Source organism: Scardinius erythrophthalmus (genome assembly GCF_964197995.2).
Source record: "Scardinius erythrophthalmus genome assembly, chromosome: 21".
Lineage (NCBI taxonomy): Eukaryota > Metazoa > Chordata > Actinopteri > Cypriniformes > Leuciscidae > Scardinius > Scardinius erythrophthalmus.
The window spans coordinates 15,987,276-16,013,192 of record NC_138241.1 but is presented as its reverse complement, the minus strand read 5'-3'; the positions used below and the strand labels follow the sequence as shown (position 1 = coordinate 16,013,192).

The following is a 25,917-nucleotide window of genomic DNA, read 5'->3' as shown; positions in this document are numbered from 1 at the left end:
GAACTGTCTGTTTTAGTGCATGCACAAGAATAAAACTAATGTTATGCTGGTTAATGCAATTGCTTTCTCCAGCCAGTGTTATTGACAGATCATGTCAGGTAAAAGGGAAGCAAAACATTCTACAGATGATATTTAATGTTATGTCTGCTGGCTTTATTTCCTCAACAGCTTCAAGTTTAACACACTTTCATGTTCTCCAGACCATTTCTCGTTTATTTTCATGCACCGCTTACTGCGCCTATATTGAGACTTTTCTCTGCGATTCGCAGTCTTTAAATTCATATAATCTGTGCTTTCATTGATAGAAAAATCGGTTTGCTTATAGTAACTGGTAACAGTACTGGTAACAGTTATAGAAAGTAACCCCAGTTTAGCATGGTGAATATCTGCGCGGCGGCGCTCGTGTGGCAGCTATCCAGGTTCGATCCCAGTCTGTAGTGTTTCCTACATTCAATGTACTTATGTGTTCCCATTGTCTCTGATGTTCTCCGGATAAGTGAGTTACTGGCAGAGGTGGGTAGAGTACCCAAAAACTGTACTCAAGTAAAAGTACAAGTACTTATAGAAATATTTACTCAAAGTAAAAGTAAAAGTAATAATCTTAATAGTTACTTGAGTAAGAGTAAAAAAGTATCCAATGAAAAAACTACTCAAGTAGTGAGTAACTAGTTACTTCGGATCATATAGGCCTCTATATATATATATATATATATATATATATATATATATATATATATATATATATATATATATATAATAAGTTTATTTTATATAGCGCCTTTCTCAAACCCAAGGTCGCTTTACATAGTAGGAAGGCAAGGAAACACAACAACAACAACAACCAAAACAATATACATATATGAAGACTTCATGATGCAAAAGCCTCTGAGTGCCATCTGAAATTTTCTTCTAAAACAATCATTTGTATCAAGCTCGTATATTTAAGGTTAGTAATTTCACTTTAATGACAATTAATAGGTACACTGTAAAAAATTTGCTGTAATTTTGCAGCTGTTTGCCAGTAACTTACTGTAGATTTAAATTTATGTTATTTACTGGCAACAGTTTGTTCAAAGTTAAATGAACATTATACATTAACAAGTCTTTGTCTTTAAAGAATAAAATTATAAAATAACAATCTAATGCAAAGCATTCTGGGAACCAGAAATCTTCATCAACCTTTTTCAGTTTTTTTCCTTCAGATTTTGGTTCCCAGAATGCTTTGCATGAGGATGTTATTTTAGGAGATAAAGATAAAGATAAAGACTTGTTAATGTTTAATGTTCATTTAATTTTGAACAAATTATTGCCAGTAAATAACATCAATTTAAATCTACAGTAAGTTACTGGCAAGTAGCTGCCAGTAATACTGTAATTTCTACAGATTTTTCTAACAGTGTAGGCTACTTTTCATTGCCATTTAAGTGTGAACATAAACATACAAGCTTGATAAAAATGCTCTTTTAGAAGAAAATTTCAGATGGTACTTATAGGCTTTTGCCTCTGAAGTCGTAGGCTATATATGAAATTATATATTTAGATTTTGTTTATTTAAATGACTATTATTATCAGCTATCTTTGCAACAAAAACAGAAGAGAGACATAAGCATTATTTCTGCCATCTGTATAGCTCGAAAATCATTGCCTGTCCTCTGGTTTGTATAATATTAACTTATACAACTACATTTGGATTATTAGAAAATTTCGAAATAAAATGAATCTGCAGTGTTGCATTCAAAGGTATTTACAGAGAAGAGTTAAAAACTCTTCACATGTGCTCGCGCTCATGACTGCTACTGAACAGCTGCACACACACAAAAAAAAAAAAAGTACATCGACGGTTCTTCTTCTGACTGTTCTCCAAAAATATAATCAAATGTATATTTCTGCAAGCATGTTTAAACTGGTTAACTGTCAACGGCAGGCAAAGGCATTCGTTTTCAAGTCGAGTTCGCACGCCACTGCGCAACAATACACACAAACTACCGCGGGATGGCGGGTGTTCATTAACAATGGTAGCTTTATTTAATGTAAATTAATTTATATGTCCAAAAAACGGGTAATGTCATACTTTCTAGTATCGTGGCGTAGTGATCTGTTTGGTTTTAAAATGTATTACCTGAGTGAAATGAAATCGAATATATCGTCCTGTGGAATCATTCATTCACAGACAGCTTACGAAGATGTTCAACTAATAAAGATCTTTATCGCTGGCAAAAAGTTGATGCATTTGAAGATTTGCCCTCACTTGACTGTAGCTAGTAGCTACTGTAGGTCCACTGCCACTTCATCTAACGCTTTTGATGTGCTTAAATCTTCCTGTTACGACTCCGAGTCGAGTGTGAATTGAAAGGGCTTCAGATGATTCAGTGCGTGCAGGAACTGAACAGATCATTCAAACTGATTCGCGAACCGATTTAGACAGATCTGCCAACTTGTTTGATGAAGTCTTTGAACAGAATCGACTCAAAAGAGTCATTCATTTGTGAATTGAGCATCGCTCAAGTCCAGAAAAAAGATACAGCGCGCTTGGAATAAACTACGCATTTAACAACACATATTGCATTAAAATAAAGTAACGAGAGGAATGTCACCCAATGTAACGAAGTAAAAGTACAGTTTTTTCATTAGAAATGTACTCGAGTAAAAGTAATAAGTACCCACATTCAAATCTACTCTTAAAAGTACAATTTTTCTAAAAAAGTACTCAAGTAAATGTAACGAAGTAAATGTACTTCGTTACTACCCACCTCTGGTTACTGGTATACTGGGGTGTCTGTAAAATGTCAGTTAAAGGTAAATTCTTAAATTGTGCTATTATTTATAAATATTACTTTATTGTATTTGAAGCACACAATAATGATGGCATTAGCACACTCCAAGTTTACTTGGAATGCCATTGCAATGTGCTTTTAAATCATTAAGTATGACCTGAGTTTGCTATCAGTATAATATTAATGTATGTTCAACACTGTAATTGAATTGCAATTGTAATGTTACCAAAATGCATTTAAAGTTTATGCTGAGTGAAGTCTGTATTTCAAAACTTAAGTAGCCTACACTTTAAATATCTACTCTTGTATTTAAGTATACTTGGAATAGTTCCACTTTAGCACAAACAAGTATATTTAATGCAACTTTAGTTGAACTTCAGCACTGCTTTTGGGCTAAAATTAAAATGCATTTAGAACAATATTAGTTGTTCCAATTTAACAGACTTTAAGTATACCAATTTATAGTGTGCCACAAAACATTTAGTTATACTAAAGTACATATGAATAAATTGTGCTTAAGTATGCTATTCTTTCACTAGGGCTATTTTCACTTTTTTTTTGTCACTTTTGCATATTTTTCTAATTTAAAAATCAAACCTCGGTTCAGACACGACTTGACAAATATAAAAACGTATATTTTTGAATACTGATGTAATGTTTGTGCACTTTATTTTATTAATTTGATATGCTGACTTGATCCTGAACTGTGGTCACGTTTTCTCTCCTCTCTCTCTCACACGCACGCACGCACCACACACACTCACTCACACTCTGTTTATTCTGGATCTCTTGAGAATTATCATAGTCTATTTGTTCATCTTTGGTTACAGTGTTACATAAAGCATTGTGGACTCTGGACCTTTGTGACAAACTGTTTAAAGGATCTTTCCCCTCTGCCAAAACAGAAACACTAATTATCGCCCCTGAAAGTAAAATCCCAAAGATAATACAGCATATTGGTAACTTAGGCTTGTCTGTCCAACCGAGCCTCAGGAGCTTAGGTGTTGTTTGATTCAGCTATGTCCTTGGAGCTCCACTCTAAACAATTTGTTAGAAACTGTTTCTTTCAACTGAGGAATATTTCCAAATTAAGATCATTTTTGACTAAAGGTGAGTTGGAGATGATCATTCATGCGTTCATTTCCTCTCGTTTAGATTACTGCAACAGTCTTTTTACCTGTTTGAGTAAGAAGTCTCCAGGTCAAGTTCCTACCTACATCACTGACTTGATACAGCTTCATACTCCCACCCGGAGTCTCAGGTCATTAGATCAGAGGCTATTAGTGGTTCCCCGCACTCATTTTAAAACTAGAGGGGACCAATCATTCCAGGCAGTGGCTCCTAGGCTGTGGAATGCTTTGCCTCTCTTTTTGCGTTGTGCGAACTCTGTTGATTCTTTTAAAAAGCAATTGAAGACTCTGCTCTTCAAGCACTCTTGTGAAGCACTTTTATCTGTGAAAAGTTTCAATTTTACTTACTTACTTACTCTGCGTCTCTTACGTAAACTTTTGATTTTGAATTAAAACCAGTGCCTGACTTGATGTGCCTCTACTGTACCCTCCATTAACTGGCCCTCTTCAAGTTATAGACTCTTCTTAAAGGTGCAGACTCTTCTTAAATTTATAGACATATGAAAGTGACAAACTCCTCAGTTATCAGTAGAATATTAGAGCCTCCATCACAAGGAAATTATCCATCAGCTCATTTCCGGGAGTGGCACCTTTCAAGATGTCATCTGCAAAAAAAAAGAGAAAAAAATCATTACCAATTCCGTCAAAAGCAGTTATCCTGTCTGTTTTGGTGTGATGAGTCCTCTAGAAGAGAGCAGTGTAACCCGCCACAGCGGCTATTTACCTCCCTCCACAGCACCCGTCTCACTTTACATCATGTGCATTAGACAGATTTAGAAATAACTATATTAAATATGCATCGTTTTTCTGTGACGTTTTTCTATTTTTCCAGTCACTTTTCCAGAGAAAAGTAGTAAAAGGAGGTGCATCTGCTAATATAACTAGGAAAAAACAGGCCTACTAGCAATCATTGGTACAGTATGTCTTTTTGAGCATGCTGTGTTGTCTTTATGTAGACAGTAGCCTGCCAAGTTTTGTGTCTGGAAAAAACCTGAAAATCACAAACAGGTTTAGAGACCATTAAAGAAAATTCAGGCAACACCTATTTCACACTTATAGGACACATTAAAGGCTTGTGCAACATGTACACTGCTGTTCAAAAGTTTGGGGTTGGTAAGATATATATTTTAGTGTTTTTGAAAGTCTGTAAACTGTAATTGTTAGGTTAGGACACAGACTCAAACTGCAGGCAACAAAAGGTTTATTCTTCTTCAAAAAGTGAAACACAAATGTCTGTGAATGACCCTGACAGGAGCTCAATATAGGCTTAACAAATTTAGAGGGAGTCCCAGGGTAGCGTCCTCAGTAGATCGACATAACGTCTGAAGAACCAGAACCAGGCGGTGTAGCGCAGCGACGGTCTGAAGCGGCAGGAGAATGGCGACTCTCAGGTAGTATGTGAAGGAGGGCAGTGAAAGAGACGATCCACAAGCAGAGACTGAGAGCAAGGCCAGGTCTGAATGCAGCTGAACCTCCTGGGAAGGTCAGGAGGAGGTAGAGAAAAAATAAAAATAAAAAATGAAACAAAAGGCTAGCAAAAGGTCCAACACGACACAGAGGAACACTAGACAAGGCAACTGGAGCAATAATCACACATAGCTCAAACAACGATCTGGCACAAGACAACACACACAAGGGGACTAAATAGGAGACAGAAGGAATTAATTGATACATGATCAGGTGAGGGGAGTGAAACAATAACGAGGTAATGAATGGGATAACAAGGGGGCGGGGAGAGACACAGCAAATGACAGAGAAGCACATGGTGAACTGTCAAAACAGACCCACATGCTCCAAACAAACACAAAACCACAACAGAGACCGGGAAGAACGGACAGATCAGCCCAGGGGCGTGACAGTAATATTGTGAAATATTATTAAAATTTAAAATTACTTTTTTATTTTAATATATTTTAAAAATCTAATTTATTCCTCTGATGGCAAAGCTGAATTTTTTCAGCATCATTACTCCAGTCTTCCGTGTCACATGATCCTTCAGAAATCATTATAATATGCTGAGTTGCTGCTCAAGTAACACTTATTATTATCACAGTTGAAAACGGTTGTACCTGAATGTTTTTGAGGAAACCTTGACAATTTATTTTAAAAATACTATTACGCACCCTTTACTTTTGAACTGTAGTGTATGTTTAACATGCAGGAGGGGGTTTACGGTGTTACTCTGATATCAGGATCTGATTTCTATTTTCGTCCTTCAGCAAGAGCTTCCTCTGACACAGTTGGGCCTGCGATGCAGTAGTCTGTCAAGCCAGGACCTCGCTTGAGTTCTCCAGAATGAGCTCCTCCCCTGGTCCAGTCCCTGCGTCAGTCTCCCCTGCCCTGGCCGATCGAGGGGACTCTCCTAACCTCTTACCCCGTCTGTACACTTCCCCACTCGGCATGGACAACCAGACCATCTGCATTCCATCTCCGTATCTGGAAGCCTGTCAGGATTATTCACCACCGCACGGGGGAGAGTTCAACCATGGAGCTTTAACACTCTACAGCCCGGTGTCCTCCGCAGTGCTAGGGTACCCTCATCCCCCTGTGCCCGAAAGCCTGGTCCCGCTCAGTCCCACAATCTTCTGGCCTTCCCACACCACACACACTGCGCTGTCTCTGCACTGCCCACCTCCACTGGCCTACAGCGAAACATTCTCACACACTGCCTGGGAAGACGCCAAGACGCACACGCTTAACCAGAACAGGTGAGAATGTGTTAAACTAGCCACTAATAGCAGATATATTCCTTTCATCCCCAGGTGGCAGCTGTCAAAGGGCTAGCTCAGTTGCCATAGAAACACAACAGCCCTGTGACCAAAAAAAATGTTTTATTTTTCATGCACTTTATTAGAGGTGCTTGCAACAGTATTTTAAATCATGCAGCTTGTTGAGCAGACAATAAAACGGGTAAAAAGGCCCGTAGATCAGTGGTTCTCGGCTGCTGGGTCAAGACCCAGGATGTGGTCACACAGCAGGTCTGTTCTGACAGGATCACCGACAGCAGGGAAGAAATTATTTTAAACGCAAATAATAAAATTCACCTTGCAATAGTCTATAGTTTGTTTAGCGAGATAAATAGGCTATAATATTAAATTGTCAGTGTGTGATTGCAGGATCTAAATGCAGAAATTATTTTATTAAACACAAACTTAAAATACTTGTAAATTTATTGTATTTGTAGTATACTTAGCATAAAATAGATGTATTTCAAATACATTTTTGTATATACATTTTTCACTAGGGAACTAATCAATGAAATGAACATCAGGTGCAACTACTCAAACAATCAATGGAAAACCATGGAAACAAAGGGTGCGTCTCAAACAGTGAATCAATAAGGGTGTACATGCATTTGGGCACTAGTAAGGACACTGGCTCACTACACATCCAGACACTGATTCTATTTCTGGTGATCACTATTTGTATTTATGAACAGCAGCAGAGTAATGCTGTAAGTAATTATAAATGTTAGCTAGATTATGTTCATTACCTGTCTAGTGATGTACAGTATGTTCAGTTGTGTACAAGTTTATCCCAAACTTTTGAACGGCAGTGTATGTATAGTACTATAATACTATATCAAGCAACTAGAGCAGATTATCTGCATAGAAATGTCATAACAATCACATAGCAACACACTTACAACCACCCAGAACACCCCAGCATCATGCTGATGTGGTTTACACAGGGCATGCACCAATCACATTTTTTTTAAGAAATGTAAAAATGTTTTCTTCTCCTCTTTTACTTTATCTGTACCTTCATCTTTTATAGTTCTGTCCTTACTCATGCAAAGCTGTTAGGGCAGCAAGTGGAAGGTGCTGATGGCTTGAATCCTTCTCCAGGCATTGTGGGTAAAGGAGACATGCACTTTTGTGCGGTGTGTCATGACTACGCCTCTGGGTATCACTATGGTGTCTGGTCATGTGAGGGGTGCAAGGCTTTCTTCAAACGGAGCATTCAAGGTAATACTCATGGTCAAACCATTTAACGTAACAAATACATGCTCTTCAGAAGTTTGGGTTTCTGAAATTCCATGGAAATAAATGGAAAGTTTCTTCCTTTTTGAGTTTTTTTTCCCTCCACGAATCCTCAAATACTGTACTTGTTCTGTACACAGATTTCTCCGGATATGTCAGGGTCAGTTCACTGTGTTCTTCCATAAGGACTTAAAACAAGTTTGTTATGACCTTTCAACCAATAGACGCTACTCAAAAGGCCAGATATGTAAAAAACATGAGAATAATGAATCTCAGTCAAAACCACACTCTCTTTTTTGGTACACTTAGTTTATAACTGTGAAAAAGTAGAAAAATTATTATATGTATGTAGCCTATGTGTGTTTATATGCATGTATGCAACCCTCTACACACACCTTGGCAATAGAATCGCCATTAGCTAGTAAATTTTTTTTTGGTTACTCAGACTGATATACAGGGTGGGCCATTTATATGGATACACCGTAATAACATGTGAATGGTTGGTGATATTAAAGTCCTGTTTGTGGCACATTAGTATATGTCATGGTCACCACCCATCTTGAGGAGTTTGCCCCCTCACATATACTAATGTGCCACAAACAGGACTTTAATATCACCAACCATTCCCATGTTATTACGGTGTATCCATATAAATGGCCCACCCTGTAAAATTTTATATATATATAAATATATATAAATATAAATAATTTTTTTTTTTTTTTTTTAAAGGACAAGCACTCTCTTATCATGGATTACATTGAACAGGGAATATTTTTTTTGCCTGGAATGATTTTTGATGTTCCTACTAATATCTCCAAGGATTACTTCATTAAAAAAAAAAATAGTTCAGAGAGGAATATTTGTGTAATTTATATTTTACAAACAAGAAAATAAGAAAAAATAAATGAATTTTTGAAGATTACATTTAACCTTGTTCAATTATTAGTGCTTTTAAAGATGAACTTTTCATGACCGTTAGATAATGGCAACGGTATATTTATATATGAAGAATTAAGTTTATATGCTTGTATAAAATATATATATTTTTACAATTATTTATAAATATCTTATATCAGTCAATTTCCAATGTTACTTGGTACTGACATTGAGCATTCATAAATTACACATTCTGTTTTGTTTGCTTTAACTAAAAAAAAAAAAAAAGATATTAAATGAATCATGCTAAAATATAATTTGTGATATTATCTTACACTATAGATGACATTAAAAAGCTGAATCCAAGGTGTCCACTGGGGATTTGTAGTCTAGCTTCCCCCACAAGAATGTGAGCTTGATTATCACGTTTTGTTTTTTCTCCCAATATTCTTCAGGACACAATGACTATATTTGTCCAGCCACCAACCAGTGCACCATTGACAAGAGCCGACGCAAGAGCTGCCAGGCCTGTCGACTCCGCAAGTGCTATGAAACGGGCATGATGAAGTGTGGTATGCAGCTGCCTATCTATTTTCTGTGTAGCCCCATACTTATTATATAGAAAGAAAGAGATTATACTTTAAACTTTGAACATCCATTTTATTTGGAAATATATCACAGTATAGAAGTGAAGTGAGTTGTGAATACCATTTCATGTTGATTTTGTGTGGTGTTAAGACATACAGTATTTACCCATTTTTCTGCAAACAGTCGTTAATAAAAATTTAACTTGCACTGTCGTCCTGGAAAATGTGAAGTGATGTCATATGATGTGTGCATTGCATTTGTTAAATTATTACGTCTGAAAAGATGTTATAATAAGTTAGAATGATAAGTGTGATGTGCTGTGTGCACTTTTGATGCATGTGTGTAATTAAACAGGTGTGAGGCGGGAACGCTGCAGTTACCGTGGTGCTCGTCATCGTCGAAATCCCCAGATCAGAGACGGCTTGGGCGATGCGTTAGGGGTCAGAGGTTGTTCCCAGAATAATTTAGAAATTCCTCTCAATCCCACTGATCACCTCTTCCCTTCTGGGGGCAGAGCTGAGGGGTGTGTCCTGAGCTTCTCCCCTGAGCAGTTGGTGAACTGTATTCTGGAGGCGGAGCCTCCTCAGATTTGCCTGAAAGAGCCAGTGAAAAAGCCGTACACTGAGGCCAGCATGATGATGTCACTAACCACCCTCGCTGACAAGGAACTGGTGCTCATGATCAGTTGGGCCAAGAAGATACCAGGTGTGTGTGCTTGCATAAATGTATGAAATATTCATCTGATTTGTAAGTTCTTAGTTTATTATGTTAAGTTCTTAGGTCAGGGGTTCACAGCAGATTGACTTTCTTGTCATTTTTGAAAGGTTAATGGGATTTAGTCATCAAATAGTTTAGCAGAATGTTGCTCTTATCTGTGCAATGAAAGGTGAACAGGGGCTGTCATACTGCAGAAATGACAAAAAGCTTCATAAACATCATAATTTTGTGTGTGTGTATCTGTATGTGCACTTACCTCAAGCATTTGAAGGGCAGCAGCTGTGTGTAGGAGTATGTTCTGGAAGACCTTTGTGTGTTTGTTTCTCCTCTCTCAGGTTTCGTGGAGCTGACACTTTCAGATCAGGTGCATCTATTGGAATGCTGCTGGCTGGATATTCTGATGTTGGGATTGATGTGGAGATCTGTGGATCATCCCGGGAAACTCATCTTCTCACCCGACCTCAAACTGAACAGGTAAAACCTCCTACTGACATAGGAGAACAGCTCCTTCCACAGCACAAATGACACTGCCATCTGTGTAAACGTCACAACACTTTCTTAAAATCAAGAATACATTCTGAGAGGATAATTTGGGAGTATTTACTCTGCATAGTCTCCTACAACAGGTTACATGCATCAAATGTCAATGTTTCATTTCCTCATAATATACTTTTACACATTTTCCATGATTCTGAAACGACTCGTCAGATAAATCAATCACTCTAAATCCCTCCTTTCCGCAAGCTACTCTGCTCTGATTGGCCAGACAGCTCAGTCTGTTGTGATTGGTCTACTGCATGTCGAAAACAAAAACGCCCATTGCCATAAGTACGTCAGCTCTGCGTGTCCTGAGGATTCCCACCAGTGATGCGCGGGTTGATCCAAAATGAGCGGGTGCCTGCGAGTCATCCAAAAATATTTTTAATGATATTCGGGTCGCGGACGGTCGAGTCAAATTTTAAAGGAGTCTACTACTAACATGTACAAATTCAAATAAAGTTTTGACAAAAGAGTTTTTATAAAAAGATAAACCTCGCATATTTCAGCCTTTTAAATCATTTTTATAAAAAGAATGAGTCAAAAAAGATAAATTACTGACATTTACAATGCACATTAGCTTATCTTTTATTATTAATAGTAGAATTCGGTCCGATTTTCCCGTGGCGTCTGTCGTTGCTATGCAACTATGCACTGCGCTCTCCACAACGACAAAGAAGTTTTAAGAGCTAATGGATTTCCACCATCGAAAAACGCTTGCTAGATTTATTTAGAAGAAAACACCCGTGGTTTGGGTGCACCCCCATCCGTCATGTTGACTCGCTGCGCCTGGAAAAAATGAGCGCGTCACTTCAATTATTTGAAATAACGAACTTGAGCGCGCAAAAGACGCGATATGTGAACGGCCCTTGGCGAGCTACCTCCAATCAGGCCACGAGCTACTGGTAGCTCACGAGCGACGTGTTGGAGAAGTGGGAAATCCTTATTTACCATTTTTAATGTTGAGCGTTATTAACTTTTGAATAAATGCTGACGTGGGACAAAATGCCCGATTTCCCAACACGTTGAACTGAGCAATGCCATTGTACCATTTTAATAGGCTACTTTTAAACGCATATAGCTCAGTAATGTCAGTTTTATGTATTTTTTGAGAGGGGGCGGGATTTTTGTTGGGAAAGTCGGGGGAGAGCCCCCCGCACCCCTAGTTCCTACGTCTATGGCCCAATGACGCTACGATGAGCATTTACTACTTTTAAAAAATGCGGGTCAGGAAGCGGGTCGGGTACAATATTTTCTTTCAGCAAATATTTTTTGCGTTCCGAGTTGCGGGCGGGTTAGTTGAAAACGTTGGTCGGGTGCGGGTTGTTTATACATTGACCCGCGCATCACTGATTCCTACACCGTAAACCAAACACTGTAATGAACAATGACATAGATTTTTACCATATCAGTCCGATGAGGAAACTTAGGAAGAACTAGTTATTCAACCGGAACCTCCATCGCAAGGACGACTTAAGCAGGGCGTTTCCTAGTGATACGCTACTTAGTTTGAGGTACATTATGAAATGTTGCAACTGTAATTCCTCACCATCAGCATTAAAGTCCAACTGAAATCAAAATTGACCCTATTTACTTTGTTAGCGCATATTACTAGTCTTGTGGTGAAAAATTAATCCGTGCAAGTTAATACACAGAAAAAAATTGTTTGCCGTCATAATCTTTAATCAAAGTCTGAAAAGTTGCTTCCGGTCTGGAATGGCGTTCCTTCTCTGACGTAGGTTTGACGGCTTGGTTTGGGGAATGCTTAACCACTCCCCTCAAACCGTTAGTCTGCTATGAGCGAGAGATGGAGAGGAGGAGCGCTAGAGTAAAACCCTGCCCTCTGTTCAATATTCCGTTTCACTGGGAAATACGTCACAACACTGGAGAAAAGTCGTTTGCAACTTCCGGTTTACACGGACTTTAACAAGTGCATGTCTATCAACAAACCGATTATTTTACTTAAAGTAACTTATTTACCGAGTATTTTTCTAATATATTGCTGTCAACACGTGGAAACTGTATCAATAACAGTGCATGTATGCAATGTATACATTACCCGAGCTCTAGCGTGAATGACTGATGTAACATAAACCTTGGTAAAACAAATCTTGCTCCATGCTTAATTTTTCCTCAAATTTGTGAGAACGACAGACAATCTGCATTAATAGACACAGTTTTAGGTAAAAGTGGCCCACAGCTGATTAGCAGAAGTATTTCAGTAAGACAGTAATAATGTGAGTTAACCAGTTAGCAGGAGACCTACACAATATAAAACTCAATACTAAGTATTTTGAACACCATCTTTCCAAGAAGTGGTTTGCGAAATCATGCATTGAACTCTGAGATTTGAGAAGCAGTCATAAGTAAAATAAAGGGAACACAGCAAAAAAAAAAAAACTGCTGTGAAATCATGGTAAAGATTAATTTTAACCTCCGATTCTTCACATGCTCGTCCTTGGGCTGTGAAAAAAAAAAACTGGCTTTACCTTCACATTGTAGAGCACAGCATCTTCTTGATGTGAGGTTGAAGTTTTCCCTAGTGTCTTCACGCGGAATAAATGGGCAGGCAATATGTTAATGTTTTGTCTTGACGTCACGGCTTATGACTCATTTGAAAAATGTGTTGCTCATGTGCTGCTTCTTGAGCCACTCCTTTGTTGCCTTGGGAGGTATGTTTTTGTCATTGTGATGCTGGAAGACCCTTCCACAACCCATCTTCAGTGTTCTGGCTGAAGGAAGGAGGTTCTCGTCCAAGATTTGACAGTACATGGCCCCGTCCGTTGGCCCCTCAAGACAGTGAAGTTGTCCTGTACCCTTAGCAGAGAAACAGCCCAAAAGCATAATGTTTCCTCCTCTGTGCTTGACTGTAGGGATGTGTTCTTGGGGTCATAGTTAACATTTCTTTCCCTCCAAACACGACAAATTGAGTTGATGCCAAAGAGCTTGATTTTGGTCTCATCTGACCACAGCACTTTTCCCCAAGCCTTCTCTGAATCATTAGATGTTCATTGGCAAACTTCAAATGGGCCTGTACATGTGCCTGCTTGAGCAGGGGGACCTTGCGGGCACTGCAGGATTTCAGTCCATTACGGTGTAGTGTGTTACCAATGGTTTGCTTGTTGACAGTGGTCCCAACTGCCTTGAGATCATTAACAAGCTCTTTCCTTGTAGTTCTGGGCTGATCCTTCACCTTTTTTATGATCATCCTTACCTCATGAGGCGAGATCTTGGATGGAGCTACAGACCGAGGACGATTTATTTTTCATTTGGTATTTTTTCCATTTCCAAATAATCACACCAACAAGTCTCCTCCTCTCCAAGCTTCTTGCTGATGGTCTTGTAGCCCATTCCAGCCTTGTGCAGGTCTACAATCTGGTCCCTGACTTTTGACAGCTCTTTGGTATTATCTGTGGTGGAGAGGTTGGAATGGAAGATACAGATTCTGTGGACAGGTGTTCACTGACATTAGGACATTAGGAGTACTTTCTTGAAGGAACTAACTAATCTGTGTTCCACATGGGCACATAACCAATCTGTGGGAGGCAGAATTTTTGCTGGTTGGTAGGGGATCAAATACTTAATAAATCAATTTACAACCTTTATAAAATGTGGTGTTCTGGATTTTTTGGTTGATATTCTGTCTCAAATTTTTATGGTAGGTTTATTTTAATTGATAAAGACCCTTAAAGGGGTGGGGGGGTGAAATGCTATTTCATGCATACTGAGTTTTCTTACACTGTTAAAGAGTTGGATTCCCATGCTAAACATGGACAAAGTTTCAAAAATTAAGTTGTACGTTTGATGAAGTATTTCTGTGCCAAAAATACTTTTAGGATTTACGGAATTTCCTTATACGGGTCCTAAAGGCCTATTTATACCTCTGCGTCGAACTCACGCCGTACCCTTCGGCGTACCCTTGACGTGCACCTCTCCAAAAATGTAACAACGCGTCAACTCTACGCGGACGCAAGCGCTGTGATTGGTCTGCTAGGACCGCTCCCTCGGGTTTCACGCTCCCTCTGCATGCGCGTCAACGTGGACAACGACGCAGAAGTATAAATGAAAACCAACGCGTTGCCTACAGAGTAGAGGCTACGGCGTGAGTTCGACCAGAGCCCGTCTACGGAGAGCCTGCCCACTCCCTATTAAGTCCTATTGTACTGAATTTTGGTTGTAGTTCCACCAGAGTTCCACTGGGTGCGATCACCCATGAGTGCAGAATGAATGGGAGTCTATGGGGCTAGATGGCTAAATTTGTCTCTTTCACCCGATTGCCGTTGAGAAATCTCAGATTTGATTATAGGTTTTGCAAGTTCAACATGGGTTATAGGTCGAAAGTTGAATGAACGAGTACCTATGTCCTTTCGATTTCTTACAGGTTGAGTTGTTGTTGCCCATAACACGCTAGCATTCTGCTAATGAACGCTGATTGGTCAGTGAAGGACTGATTACGACCAGAGAGACCGCTTGATGGCATCGTGGCATCTGAAGCGGGACCAGAAACAAACAAAACAAAAACTCTTCTAGCACGTGTGTTTACCTGTGTCAGCTGTGTTGTCGATGCCTCGAGTGAAAAGAAAGTGCAAAGCGCGAACGCACCAAAGTGACTGAAGGATTGCCGTAAAGCAGTATCTCTGGTCGTACGATGTGTATGACGTCATTGACACTTTAAAAGACTTTTTTAAGCAAATAAGTGACTTTAAAAAATCTAACACCCAGCAATGTGTAATTTCTTTGCATCTCCTTTCGAATACAACATTCAAATTACTAGACAAAAAATTATATCCTGAGAAAAGTGGATTTTGAGGGGTATAGCTCCATAGACCTCCATTCATTCTGCACTCGTCCTGTGAGCGCCCTCATATGGAGCCAGAGTGGAACTGCAACCAGTTCAGAAGCCAGAAGTGTACTGAGAGTGAAACTTCTCCCTTTATTAGACATTCTCTGGTTCGACGCAGAAGTATAATGAGGCCTTTAGGGCACTTCTCCCGGAAGGGCGCGCGCGCACCAGTAGACCAGAGCGAGAGAGCGAAAGCAGTACGGCCATCAAAGTGCTGTGCTCGGCTTTATGGAAGTATTTGCCGGATTTGCAGATCGTGTAATGCTTAAGGATGGAGCAGTCTCAACGATAAACACTCACGGTCGTGCGTTGGAACCGCAGGCGGTGAGTAAAACTGCTTCAAATGTCTGTGTTTTGTTAGCTATCAGCGCGTAAGCCCAGCAAGTAAACAACATGATCACGTATACTTAATGTATCTATGGAGCATGCGATGTATGGTGTGTGTTTAAATACATTTGTTTAGCTGGCCACTGTAGGTGTCTGTTTGTTTGTTTATTGTAAAACCACTCCAAACAACAATACACAGAGTGTGAAAATAATGTTGAAATAAATGAATTATTTCATAATAAACCTAGTTCACACAAAGCGCGCTTCTTAATTGAATTGCGCTACTATTCCATTGTTTTTCTATGAAAATACTAGTCTGATGTGCAAAACTGTTCCGCTTGCTACTGCTAAGTCACGTACAATAATCCATAAACCAATTCATGTCTTCATAAACCACGAGTAAACACACACAAATGTTGTAAAACTAGCGCATGACATGGTGTTCTAAAAACACTGCGCTCAAGTTAAAATCATTTCTACTTTTAAAAAACTCTCGAGACCTTGTGTTTTTCCCCCATTTCACTGCCCATCTCACGGTTTTCTAAGCAAAACCGCGTTCTGTATGTATGCTCGTGATTCTTTAGCTCCGCCCACACGGCACGCCTCCAGCCGCTCGTTTTTTTCCGGAAAGACTCGGTACAGCCTATCTTTCTTTTATAAATATAATAAAACTAAAGACTTTTTGGAGATATGAAGGATGCAATACTACTCTATAGGTACTCAAGGTTAACATGAGATTGACTGAAACTGAGTGTTTCATTTGCTGTCTAGTCATAGCCAATACAGCCTGTGCATAACACTTGGACTTTTTGCCAAAAAACTATATTAAACGACAGTAAAAACTGAGCACCTACATAGCTTTAATAATCTTTGTAACCTGTAAGTTGATAAAGTGGGAGAAATCATCTCATATCTTGCTTGATGGTAACATTTGAAAAACACTGGTGTTTAGTGGATTTATTCATCAACCTTCAGATAATCTGCTATTGTGTGTGTCCAGTGCACACAGTGTTTGTGTCTGCACACGCTGTGTGTGACGTGCATGAATGTTGTTGTTGTTGTTGAAGTTCATTAATTAAGAAAACTGAATGCAAAAAGATTTCACCATCTTTGTTTTCACTGCAAAATTTCTTAATATCTCAAGTAAATGTATCTTTATTTAAGAATGTTGTACTGGAAAACAAGACAAAAATAATGAGGAAGAAAATTATTTTTTGCAGTGTTTACCTGGTTTGCATGCATGTGTGTGTATGTTTATTCATTTGTGTCTCTGTGGAATTGAATATTCCTCTTCCTTGGTGATTATCTCTAGGGTCTTAACAAACCTTGGTGTGTTCTCATAACACGAGCTTAGTTTGTGCTATTCATTTCTCACACACATTTGAGTGTGTGTGTATGAGAAAGTATGTGAGACAACGTGTTCTTCCTTTGTCTTTCACCTGACACTCTAAGGTTGTCTATTCATTCAGTATAAGCTGATGCCCCTATTATGCTTTTTCGAATATTACCTTTTATCATAAACGGCTACTATTAGCTGTTTGTGAATGTAAAATGTCTGCAAAGTTTTAAAGGGGATGTCTATTGCTATTTCATGCATTCTGACTTATTTACACTGTATCATGCTAAACATGGCCAAAGTTTAAAAAAACAAGTTGAACTTATGACAGTACTTCAGAAAGTAAAGAATCAATTCTTGCAAAATGGCAGCATATGGTCTACATTTGCTAACTGGGAACAACGTCTATTTTGACCCGCCCTCAAACACTGTAGCTGAGTTTGGCTCGTGTCGACATGTTGAGAAGATGCTGTTTTCAGTGCTGCGAATCCACTTTGCATACATTTCCAAAGGATGAGGACTCTTGCTGGAATTGACTCAGAAAAAAAAACGATACAATCATTACGCTGTAATGGGTGTTTTGTTTCTGACACACACTGTCCAATCACAACAGACTGGGCCATCTAACCAATCAAAGCAGAGGAGACTCGTGGAAAGGAAGGACTTTAGAGGGACTGAATTTTCGAACGAACCATTTTCAGACACTTGAAATGAGGTGATGTGCAGTGTATCATGGGAAAATTAGTGACCATCACTTTGACCTTGGATGCCTGTAAACCTATTCTAGGAGACCCATCCATCCATCCATCTTCTACCGCTTATCCGGGGCCGGGTCGCGGGGGCAGCAGTCTAAGCAGGGATGCCCAGACTTCCCTCTCCCTCGACACTTCCTCCAGCTCTTCCGGGGGGACACCGAGGCGTTCCCAGGCCAGCCGGGAGACATAGTCTCTCCAGCGTGTCCTAGGTCTTCCCCGGGGTCTCCTCCCGGTGGGACATGCCCGGAACGCCTTCCCAGGAAGGCGTCCAGGAGGCATCCGGAAAAGATGCCCGAGCCACCTCAACTGACCCCTCTCGATGTGGAGGAGCAGCGGCTCTACTCTGAGCTCCTCCAGAGTGACCGAGCATCTCACCCTATCTCTAAGGGAGCGCCCAGCCACCCTGCGGTGAAAGCTCATTTCGGCCGCTTGTATCCGGGATCTTGTCCTTTCGGTCACGACCCAAAGCTCATGACCATAGGTGAGAGTAGGAACGTAGATTGACCGGTAAATCGAGAGCTTCGCCTTGCGGCTCAGCTCCTTCTTCACCACGACAGACCGGTACAGCGACCGCATTACTGCAGAAGCTGCACCGATCCGTCTGTCAATCTCCCGTTCCATCCTTCCCTCACTCGTGAACAAGACCCCAAGATACTTGAACTCCTCCACTTGAGGCAGGAACTCTCCACCAACCTGAAGCGGGCAAGCCACCCTTTTCCGACTGAGGACCATGGCCTCGGATTTGGAGGTGCTGATTCTCATCCCGGCCGCTTCACACTCGGCTGCAAACCGTCTCAGTGCATGCTGGAGGTCCTGGTTTGATGAGGCCAACACGACCACATCATCCGCAAAGAGCAGAGATGAAATCGTGTGGTCCCCAAACCTGACCCCCTCCGGCCCCTGGCTGCGCCTAGAAATTCTGTCCATAAAAATTATGAACAGAACCGGTGACAAAGGGCAGCCCTGCCGGAGTCTAACACGCACTGGGAACAAGTCTGACTTACTGCTGGCAATACGAACCAAGCTCCTGCTCCGGTCGTACAGGGACCGGATAGCCGTTAGCAAAGGGCCCCGGACCCCATACGCCCGGAGCACCCTCCACAGGCCGCCGCGAGGGACACAGTCGAATGCCTTCTCCAAATCCACAAAGCACATGTGGATTGGTTGGGCAAACTCCCATGAACCCTCCAGCACCCTGTAGAGGGTATAGAGCTGATCCAGTGTTCCACGACCGGGACGAAAACCACACTGTTCCTCCTGAATCTGAGGTTCTACTATCGGCCGGATTCTCCTCTCCAGTACCCTGGCGTAGACTTTCCCAGGGAGGCTGAGAAGTGTGATCCCCCTATAGTTGGAGCACACCCTCCGATCCCCCTTCTTGAAAAGAGGGACCACCACCCCGGTCTGCCAGTCCAAAGGTACTGTCCCCGACCGCCACGCGATGTTGCAGAGGCGTGTCAGCCAAGACAGCCCCACAACATCCAGAGACTTGAGGTACTCAGGGCGGATCTCATCCACCCCCGGTGCCTTGCCACCGAGGAGTTTCTTGACTACCTCGGTGACTTCAGCTTGGGTGATGGACGAGTCCGCCTCCGAGCCCTCAGCCTCTGCTTCCTCAATGGAAGACGTGACGGCGGGATTGAGGAGATCCTCGAAGTATTCCTTCCACCGTCCGGTGATATCCCCAGTCGAGGTCAACAGCTGCCCACCTCCACTGTAAACAGCATTGGTAGGGCACTGCTTCCCCCTCCTGAGGCGCCGGACGGTTTGCCAGAATCTCTTCGAGGCCGACCGATAGTCCTTCTCCATGGCCTCACCGAACTCCTCCCAGGTCCGAGTTTTTGCCTCCACAACCACCCGGGCTGCAGTCCGCTTGGCCCGTCGGTACCCATCAGATGCCTCAGGAGTCCCACAAGCCAGCCAGGCCCGATAGGACTCCTTCTTCAGCTTGACGGCATCCCTTACTTCCGGTGTCCACCACCGGGTTCGGGGATTGCCGCCTCGACAGGCACCGGAGACCTTACGGCCACAGCTCCGAGTGGCCGCGTTGACAATGGAGGTGGAGAACATGGTCCACTCGGACTCAATATCTCCAACCTCCCTCGGGATCTGGTCGAAGCTCTGTCGGAGGTGGGAGTTGAAGATCTCTCTGACAGGGGATTCGGCCAAGCGTTCCCAACAGACCCTCACAGTACGTTTGAGTCTGTCCAGCTTCCTCCCCCGCCATCGGATCCAACTCACCACCAGGTGGTGATCAGTTGACAGCTCCGCCCCTCTCTTCACCCGAGTGTCCAAGACATACGGCCGGAGGTCGGATGAAACGACTACAAAGTCGATCATCGACCACCGGCCTAGGGTGTCCTGGTGCCATGTGCACTGATGGACACCCTTATGCTTGAACATGGTGTTCGTTATGGACAAGCTGTAACTAGCACAGAAGTCCAATAACAGAACACCACTCGGGTTCAGATCAGGGGGGCCGTTCCTCCCAATCACGCCCCTCCAGGTGTCACTGTCGCTGCCCACGTGGGCGTTGAAGTCCCCCAGTAGAACGATGGAGTCCCCAGTCGGAGCACTTTCCAGCACCCCTCCCAGAGACTCCAAGAAGGCCGGGTACTCTGCACTGCCGTTCGGCCCGTAAGCACAAACGACAGTGAGAGACCTATCCCCGACCCGAAGCGACCCTCTCGTTCACCGGGGTAAACTCCAACACATGGCGGCTGAGCTGGGGGGCTATAAGCAAACCCACACCAGCCCGCCGCCTCTCACCATGGGCAACTCCAGAGTGGTGAAGAGTCCATCCTCTCTCTCGAGGAGTGTGGTTCCAGAGCCCAAGCCGTGCGTAGAGGTGATCCCAACTATCTCTAGTCGGAATCTCTGAACCTCACGCACAACCTCAGGCTCCTTCCCCGCCAGAGAGGTGACATTCCATGTCCCTAGAGCTAGATTCCGCGTCCAGGGATCGGGTTGTCTAGGCCCCCGCCTTCGACTGCCGCCCGATCCACTTAGCTCCGGCCCCTTACGGTCCCTCCTGCAGGTGGTGGGTCCACGGGAGGGTGGCCCCACGTCGCTCCTTCGGGCTGAGCCCGGCCGGACCCCATGGGGGGAGGCCCGACCACCAGGCGCTCGCATACGAGCCCCAACCCCGGGCCTGGCTCCAGGGTGGGGCCCCGGCTGCGCCATACCGGGCGACGTCACGGTCCTCTTTTTCTTTGGCATCATAAGGGGTTTTGAACCGCTCTTAGTCTGACCCGTCGCCTAGGACCTGTTTGCCTTGGGAGACCCTCCCAGGGGCATATAGCCCCAGACAACATAGCTCCTAGGGTCATTCGGGTACTCAAACCCCTCCACCACGGTAAGGTGGCAGTTCAAGGAGGGGTTCTATTCTAGGAGACCTCCAAAATAAAATAGAGAAACTTTTAAAATTGCATAATAGGGGGCCGGGGCACTCTAATTAGTTTTAGTATCTTTGCCATCTTTTTCTATTTATTTATTTTTTTTGTTTATTTTTTTTGTTACTCGGTTATTCTCTTTTTTGGAAAAGAGAAAGTGAAAAACACTTTTTTTTTGTATATAGGCCTATATATTTATTTAAATTGTATTATTTTATATTCCACCAAATCAGGTTATCTTTGTAAAATGGCACAGCTTTTTAAATCTTTTTTTGTGTGAACATAGCAAATGTACACAATCAAGCATTATTTAATGATAGAACTTTAGTAATTAGAGCTAAAACTTGATGATAATGCATGAATGCATATGTCATTTTAACTGAACTTAGGACTGGTGGTGGTGCTTAAGATATTGTTAGTCATACAGTCATGTATTTTCCTGTCAAAATAATGTTTACATGTAGCGCGTCAAACTTGCTCCTCTCTCTCTCTCTCTCTCTCTCTCTCTCTCTCTCTCTCTCTCTCTCTCTCTCTCTCTCTCTCTCTCTCTCTCTCTCTCTCTCTCTCTCTCTCTCTCTTTTTTTTCTTTTCTTTTTTTTTTAACTAGGAGCGCTACAGCCCCTGACTGAAAATTTTAGGTGCGCAAGTAGACCAGAGCCACTAAGTTCTACAAAAAAAGTTCTTATAGCACTGGGGCTGACAATAAAGCACTAAGCTTAATTTAGGGTGTAGATGAAATTAACTTTAATTATTATCATTCATAATGTCTTAATATTAATTAAAAAGCAAAACAAGTAAAAAAAATTATATATATATTAGGGAGTGAAAATAACCAATAAGCATCCTACTGTTTACAATGGTCATTTATTTATTTGATTATTTTTAAATAAGTGTTTAAATAAGAGTTTCCCTACATCTTAATTTTTTTTTTTAGTTTTAGGACAATCTTTGAAGGATGAACAAAAAATTTGTTGGTCATCACATTAAAAATAAAATGTATATATGATAGTTTTGAAGTGCTGGAAAAAGACTTGTAAGCGTTTGACTTTTTCTGTCACATTATGGTTACAGTTACTACATTAAATCCATTGTGAATGTTGCTGTTTTGTGGACTGAAAGCCTTCTATAAGTGTTTCTCCTGGTTTCCACATCAGCACTGTTCGATCTGATATCTATGGTTTTGGTTTATAACAGAGAACTCTGTGCCGAATCGGAACTGGATCTCGCAGCAAAGATATGATTAATTCTGAGGTGAATTCAATGGATTTCTTCACTGGATCTCAGGAGTCTGGATCTCCTAGTTACAGTGTCGCTTGATCGAGATCGGCCCGCGACTGGCAAGTTCGGGGCGCTGCGCTGTCCATTATTGGTCCGAACTAATGAACGGTCCGTGAAGCATAAATGGAGTAGCGCATTTTCGTTCTGCTTTCATTTTGTTTGGATTCGCCAAATAAATATTTGGTCGCACCGGTCCAGCAGGAAAAATGGTCGCAAAATGCAACCAGTTGGTCGCAGTCTGTAGCCCTGCACTAGAGTTTACGGTACGTCAAACACAGGTACGCTAAGCTGAATTTGAAATACTTGTACTAAAGATCGCTTGACGGAGAGCGAAACTCTCAAGCGCTCAGTCAGTGTTCAGCGAGTGAAAATATATACATGCTAAACTCATACTTGGCATCTAACACACACACTTGCGAGTAAAATCTAAGAATTTATTTGCCAATGGCTAATGATAGACATTATTTAGTCGCTCAGAGTGAAATTTACTCGCATATGCAAGCCAGATTTTTTTGGAGGCTCTCAAAAGTTTAAAATGGACTTGACATATTCGGGATAGTTAGGGATTGTGCACAGCGGCGCCCTTTTCCTGTGGCTCCAGAGTGATTAGTCACATCAGGTGATTGGCCTTTTCTCCTTGATCTCAGTTTCAGACTCTCTTTCTCTCTACTTTCAGGGGTGAATGGAATTGTGTTGAAGGCATCATGGAGATCTTTGACATGCTGCTGGCCACCACCTCCAGATTCAGAGAACTGAAGCTACAGAGGGAGGAATACGTCTGTCTCAAAGCCATGATCCTTCTCAACTCCAGTATGACACTTCTCTGATTGTGTGTGTGCGTTATTTTATGAGAGGAAAATGCTATAAAATAAAATGCTACATATCTTGTTTTTTCTCTACATAATTTTAGGGCTATATAGTTAACTATAGTTAACATGTTGTTCAATAACAGAAGCTTTTAATTTACATGCCTGGTCTCTGGTCACCTGCCTTCTAGTTTAACCCTATAAAACCTACTCCTATTTGATACATGAATTGCTAAGGCCTCTAATTATCCAAATCATCCAAACATTGCTGAAAAACACAATCTTCTACATGCCTTTTGTCTTACAGGCATTTTAGTGTAATTATAAAAAAAGTCCACCTTCAGTTTTTTGTAGATTTGTCTTTTTGCCTTAAAAAAGTTATATAAAGTTATATACTGTTATAAAGTTACCGTAAATATAACTTTTATATTTTTAGTAATTTTTCAATAGGAATATTTACTGGACTGAAGCAACTTGGGTCTACTTGATTATCCATGCATATTTTTTCTTTCCATGTTAAATCATGTTAAAATGTATGTATCAAATAAGTTGGAACATGATTGCATTAAATTATACGTTTAGCCCCCACAATTAAAACTATAGAGCTTTGATCATGAAACTAATTTAAATATCATCTTATCAAGGCATATTTTGGAAATATAGGGTGATTACTTGCATACAATGCATATATATATATATATATATATATATATATATATATATATATATATATATATATCAATCAGTTATCTAAATCTCATTGATTTACATTATAAGCTATCAGAATTTCATCTCTACTTTTCAGCTTTATAACTACTGCAACAAATTGCATATTTTTGCTCAGTTTGGGCCTCTGTATAAAATTGAGGTTTTCACTATAGCTTAATATATGAGCCACATTGTAAAAAAAATATTTTCATGATTTATCACCAACTTAGATCATTTATGTGGTCCAGATAAAATAAAATTGAGGAGACTGGTTTAATCAACAGGAACTCAAAATATTAAGTTCATTGAAATTGAGTTAATACAATGAACTTAAAGTTAATAGCCTGGATGCCTTAAAATTTTAAGTTAAACCAACAATAAATGTTTAGTGTACAAAAGGCTGATGTATCAAATATATAATTAACAACATAAAACACATTACGTATATATTTTGTCTAAAGGTACAATCAACTGTTCCATAAAAAAAGAAAACGATTGTTCTGAATATTATCACAAAAGTACTATTCTCTGTACCTGCATCAGATCTCATCCTGTTTTGTGCTAATTAACAGATAACTGTTCAAGCTTGTCACAGACTCCTGAAGGTGTGGAGAGTCGTGGGAAGGTTCTGAGGCTGCTGGACTCTGTGACTGACGCTCTGGTTTGGAGCATCTCCAGAACGGGCCTGTCGTCTCAGCAGCAGTCCATCCGGCTCGCCCATCTGCTGATGCTGCTCTCACATATTCGCCACCTCAGGTACCTCTGCAGACTGTCGTAATCTCACAGAAACTTCCCTCTCATCTGTCACTTTGCTCTTCTTGATCATGCAGATAGTGATCGACTGTTCTCTTCTCTTGTCGTCCATATAGCAACAAAGGAATCGAGCATCTGTCGAGCATGAAGAGAAAAAACGTGGTGCTGCTGTACGATCTTCTGCTGGAGATGCTGGACGCCAACACGTCCCAGAGCAGCCGGATGCTCTCTATGACACACACAGAAACCTCTCTCCGGCCGGACACACAACAGACCCCAGAGATCCTCCACACATCCAGACCGCAGCCTGCACCGAGAGCGAGCGACCAGGAGACCCGGCACAGTCCACAGTGAGTGGATACAGGCACGTGTTGAATTATGGCGGTTTTTGTAATACAGAAATCATAATTTGTGAAGAGTCCATCCACAAAACATCAGTGCTTAATTCGCCTAAAACAGTAGTACTTTATTAAAAGCATGATTCTTTACAGCTCGAATAACACATTTTTATAGATTAAGTTCATGTAACTGCTTAAATACTGTATATACTCCCATTCAAAAGTATTGGAAAGATAAATTAGATAGAAAGAAATTAATACTTTCATTCAGCAAGGATGCATTAAATTGATCAAAAGTCAGTCACAATAAAAAAATAATATATATATATTATTTAAAAAAATGCTGTTTACTTGAATTTTTCTGAAAAAGAATGAATCATGGTTTCCACACATATTAAGCAACACAGCTGTTTTCAACACTAATAATAACAAAACCTGGTCACACTTTAGATTAGGGTCCAAATCTCACTATTAACTACGACTTTGTATCCAATAAACTCCTACTGCTTATTATTAGTTAGTAAGGTAGTTGTTTAGTTTAGGTATTGGGTAAACTGCCAATATCCTAGTAATATGCATGCTAATAAGCAACTAATTAATAGTGAGAATTGGACCTTAAAGTGTTACCGAAATGTTTCTTGAGCAGCAACTCAGCATATTAGAATGATTTCTGAAGGATCATGTGACACTGAAAACTGGAGTAATGATGCTGAAAATTCAGCTTTACCATCACAGTAATATATCTTAAGAATAAATGCAACCAAAAAAAAAAAAAA

At 40.9% G+C, this 25,917-nt stretch overlaps 1 protein-coding gene and 1 long non-coding RNA gene across 5 annotated transcripts in view; one reads left to right on the top strand and one right to left on the bottom strand.

Annotated features, from left to right (window-relative positions):
• esr2b (estrogen receptor 2b) overlaps positions 1 to 25,917 on the top strand; it is a 61,785-nt gene that overhangs the window by 14,159 nt on the left and 21,709 nt on the right. For 2 of the 4 annotated variants that reach the window (XM_081350608.1, XM_081350609.1), the window contains exons 2-9: positions 6,124 to 6,612; positions 7,682 to 7,872; positions 9,219 to 9,335; positions 9,706 to 10,056; positions 10,404 to 10,542; positions 23,213 to 23,346; positions 24,623 to 24,806; positions 24,920 to 25,153. In XM_081350608.1, coding sequence (XP_081206734.1) covers positions 6,200 to 6,612; positions 7,682 to 7,872; positions 9,219 to 9,335; positions 9,706 to 10,056; positions 10,404 to 10,542; positions 23,213 to 23,346; positions 24,623 to 24,806; positions 24,920 to 25,153 — 1,763 coding nt within the window. In that variant the 5' untranslated portion in view covers positions 6,124 to 6,199. Of the gene's footprint in view, positions 1 to 6,123; positions 6,613 to 7,681; positions 7,873 to 9,218; positions 9,336 to 9,705; positions 10,057 to 10,403; positions 10,543 to 23,212; positions 23,347 to 24,622; positions 24,807 to 24,919; positions 25,168 to 25,917 lie in introns of all 4 variants that reach the window. The other 2 variants (XM_081350611.1, XM_081350610.1) reach the window with 1 other exon arrangement.
• Positions 5,089 to 6,201, bottom strand: LOC308681582. Its single transcript, XR_014029041.1, has 2 exons — positions 6,086 to 6,201; positions 5,089 to 5,379 (listed from the first exon to the last, which is right to left on the bottom strand). It is a non-coding gene; the product is annotated as an uncharacterized lncRNA (long non-coding RNA).